Source organism: Pyxicephalus adspersus, chromosome 1 (genome assembly GCF_032062135.1).
Source record: "Pyxicephalus adspersus chromosome 1, UCB_Pads_2.0, whole genome shotgun sequence".
In the NCBI taxonomy this organism is placed as follows: Eukaryota; Metazoa; Chordata; class Amphibia; order Anura; family Pyxicephalidae; genus Pyxicephalus; species Pyxicephalus adspersus.
In genome coordinates this window covers 1,932,847-1,936,780 of record NC_092858.1, presented here as the reverse complement: position 1 = coordinate 1,936,780, position 3,934 = coordinate 1,932,847, and the positions used below count along the sequence as shown (strand labels likewise).

At 43.3% G+C, this 3,934-nt stretch overlaps 1 protein-coding gene across 1 annotated transcript in view; it reads left to right on the top strand.

Annotated features, from left to right (window-relative positions):
- Positions 1–3,934, top strand: part of ARAP1 (ArfGAP with RhoGAP domain, ankyrin repeat and PH domain 1) — a gene marked incomplete in the record, with an annotated part of 83,478 nt that overhangs the window by 48,208 nt on the left and 31,336 nt on the right. The window contains 3 exon segments of the mRNA XM_072398579.1: positions 441–547; positions 2,088–2,287; positions 2,367–2,452. Coding sequence (XP_072254680.1) covers positions 441–547; positions 2,088–2,287; positions 2,367–2,452 — 393 coding nt within the window.

Below are 3,934 nucleotides of genomic sequence, written 5' to 3'. Positions count from 1 at the left end.
ATTGGAGGGGTCACCGGCAGGGGGAAGGAGGTCCTGTTTGAGATGTCAGACAGAGTGGAGGTACATGTAGATTTTGCAGGGCTGGGCTGACCATAGTACACGAGATTTCAGTACAGCAGAGGTGGTGTCACTAAAACAGGAAGTTAGTAGCTGGCTTGATTTCAGGTCGACCAAGGTGTATTGTTCTGACACAACACGGGGAAATGTCGGTGTATTGATGTACTAAATATTCTTATGAAGATTGGAAGGGTACAGGGTTCTGACCTACTTATTGCATATAATCCATGGCACGCCAGGTCTGTGCCCATTTGTGCAGGTGCCAATGCCATACCTCCCTTCCCCTCGGGCATGGGATTGGCGCCATGATTTCGTAATATTCTATAGGAAGAGATGGAAGAAGCAGGGAGAGCTCTGATGTCAGATGCTTTGTGTCTCTGCAGGATTATTGTTCTGGAGTCGGGATCACCTCCATTGATATGAATGTTGGCAATGTGAAGGAAGTGGACAAGAAGAGCTTTGACCTGACCACACCTTACAAAACCTTCAGGTAAGGGGGGGAGGGGTCTGGGTCGGAGGTGGGTTTCAATTGAGGACTGGCAGAGAATACACCAACACTTAGGGGCCCAGGAAATGGAGTACTGGGGTGACCCTGGGAGCCTCTTTTATCCCTGGAGAATAATAGGCTGAAAATTCTAACCGAGCAGAATTCCTCCTCTACTTCAGGTATGTGTTAGCAGCTGCATTTCACCTGCAGATGACCTGCATACCAAAGACTTGTATGGGGAGTAAAGCAGCTCTGATGTAAAAACAAATTTTCATATAATCCATATAATATTTAGTATTCGTTGTGTAACCGGTTCTGTTACCGTAATCCCATCCTTGGTGTCAGGAAGTGGGGTGGGGGTCTCCCACACTCCCCACCTTCCTATAATAGTTTTACCATCTCTGCCTTGGCATTTGACAATAATTCACCCTTTAGCAATGGAATTGGAAGGTGTAACTTCCATGCAGACTTCCTGACACCAAGGATGGGGATAATGGTAATAGAACAAAGTGTTGGTGGGGACCAATCAATGCGAAGCATCACATTCCATGGTGATTGGATGAAAGTGTTTGTGATGGGTGGATGTAATATTCGTATCATTAGTTTTGTAATTTTTTTTATATTTATTCCCTTTTCCTACACACCGGCTGCAATGTACATATCATCAATCAGGCTGCATGAGACAATAGGCAGAGCATTGTGATTGGCACATAACAATCTGTACCATGACAAATACACCCATGTTGGGTGAAACAAATATATAGGTGAATGACAGGGGTCATATTTGAGTGGAGACCCCTATGGAGTAATGATGGTAGTGCAGGGGAATTTCAGGCTTGGGCCCCTTTCATATCTGCATGAGATCAGCAAACCGCACTGCATTCTTACCCAATGGTGACCACGGTGGGGTTCCTACAAAAGTGAATGCATCGTTATAGGTTGCTTCTTAAAACTGCATATCTATCTGCTCCACTTGGCTCCCAACTAATCCCATTCACGTGAATAGGGGTGGTTGGGACTGCGGTAGAGCCCATGGCAGAACGGTTCACCCCTGGTCTAAATGATCCCTCAGGTGGTCACATGATCGGATTTATTACCATTATTATTATTAATAAACAGGATTTATATAGCGCCAACATATTACGCAGCGCTGTACATTAAATAGGGATTGCAAATGAGAGACAGATACAGACAGTGATACAGGAGGAGAGGACCCTGCCCCGAAGAGCTTACAATCTAGTAGGATGCAGATGATTGGCTCAGCAGGGCAGAGATTTATCCTTTTGGAACCATTAAATTCCATGCCTCTATTTAGGGGCCCCCGGTGACACGGGGACACAACTCCAGATGTGTGAAGAATCTTGTAATGTTTTCTGGGAAGTTGTAGTTGTCTGATTTGATGAACTTTGGACCTGAATTTAATCTTCCAGGTCTGGGTCTGTTGACTTCCGTGATGGCCCAGCTGATCATTGCACCGGGGGAGGTGCAGACAGGTGGGGGAGGGGATTGTTGTCACCCCCTGAACCTTTTCTTCCTTCTCCAGTTTTGTAGCAGAGAGTGAGCAGGAGCGAGGTGATTGGGTGGAAGCCATGATGCAATCCGTGGCCGGCGCGCTGTCCAACCCCGAAGTGGCCAAGAAGATCTGGTCGGTGGAAGCCAACAGACGCTGCGCTGACTGCGACGCTCCCAATCCCGAATGGGCCTCCATCAACCTCTGCGTGGTGATCTGCAAGAAATGCGCAGGTGAGGAGATCCCCCAAATCTCTGATCTGTCCTTCCTCTGCCCCAGGGGAGTCTCATATCTATCTGATGCTTCTCATAGGGGAACACCGCAGCCTGGGGCCCAATATCAGCAAAGTGCGGAGCCTCAAGATGGACAATAAGATCTGGACGGACGAGTTAATACAGGTCAGTTATGTGATTGTGATAGTAATGTATTGTAATACAAGCAGTGCAGAGCTCAGGCTGAAAGGGAAAGAAGCAGCACATGGAGCCAATCAGTTCATGTGCTGACAAGGAGCACGTTGATATGAGGAGAGAGCAGAGTGAGGGGTGAGTTCATCACTGTGCTACCTAACCCAATGTCTGGGGGTTGGGCCATGGCAGCCTGGGCTCAGAGGAAGTGAATTTAACAAAGTTTCCAACAATCACCATCACCAACTCCCCCCACACACACACATGAATTCCACATCTATGGCACATACTGCCCCGCTCCTTCTGACTCACTCTCTTCCCAACACCCTTTTACCCCCCAGTCTAGCAGCCCATCACAGATCATCACATGACGGCTGGAAACAATGCAACTGATGGGAGTGCAGTACAGGAAGTTATCAGCAGTAGATTTCTGGCAGGATCCATTTTTTGTACAAATATAAAGGAAAGAAAATAAGAAACAGCAAAAGGTTTTTTTGGGCATATATTGTACTGATAAACACTGTGCATATTATACATCAAACATAGAGAAATAACAATGTGAGTACATAGGATAGACGTCTCAGCTAAGAACAAACTTTGTAAAGCTTACATGAGACTATACGTCTTACTTCTTATAGTATTTCATATATTCCATACAGGATATCATACTGGACAATAGCGAGTCCCAGAGCCCGACGCGTTTCACCTAACTGGGCTTCTTCAGGGGGTAATGAGGTCTATTGGGCCTCCAATATATAGAAAGGAAAGTTTGTTCATTAATGTTTCACAATTCTCTGGTGGAGATCAGTATAATGGTGTATAATATATATAATAAAATATATGGTGTATATTTGTATGACTTTGTGCAGCTTACTGAGTGCTATATATATAATAATAATAATAGATCTCCTTGTTACAAACATTTGTCGTCTTCTCATTTACAAACATAAATTCTGCATCATGCAATCATTTTATTTTGATTATTGCTCATACAATTATACAATTTATGATCTACACTATGGGACTCACTATTTACACTTCATTCATTTTGTACAAATCCTGTTCAGAGAATTGTGAAACATTAATGAACAAACTTTCCTTTCTTTATATTAGTGACTCAATAGACCTCATTACCCCCTGAAGAAGCCCAGTAAAGCGAAACGCGTCGGGTCCTCACTAATACTCTACAAGTGCTGTCCAGTATGATATCTCGTATGGTTATATGGACTATATGAAATACTACTGAGAATTATCATGTATAGTATATATTATTATTATATATTATTTTATATATATAGTACTCTGTAAGCTGCACAAAGTCATACAATTATACACCATATATTTTATTATATATTATACACCATTATACTGATCTCCACCATCTTATCTTATCATACAAACCCTGTTCAGAGAATTGTGAAACATTAATGAACAAACTTTCCTTTCTATATATTAATGGCTCAATAGACCTCAATA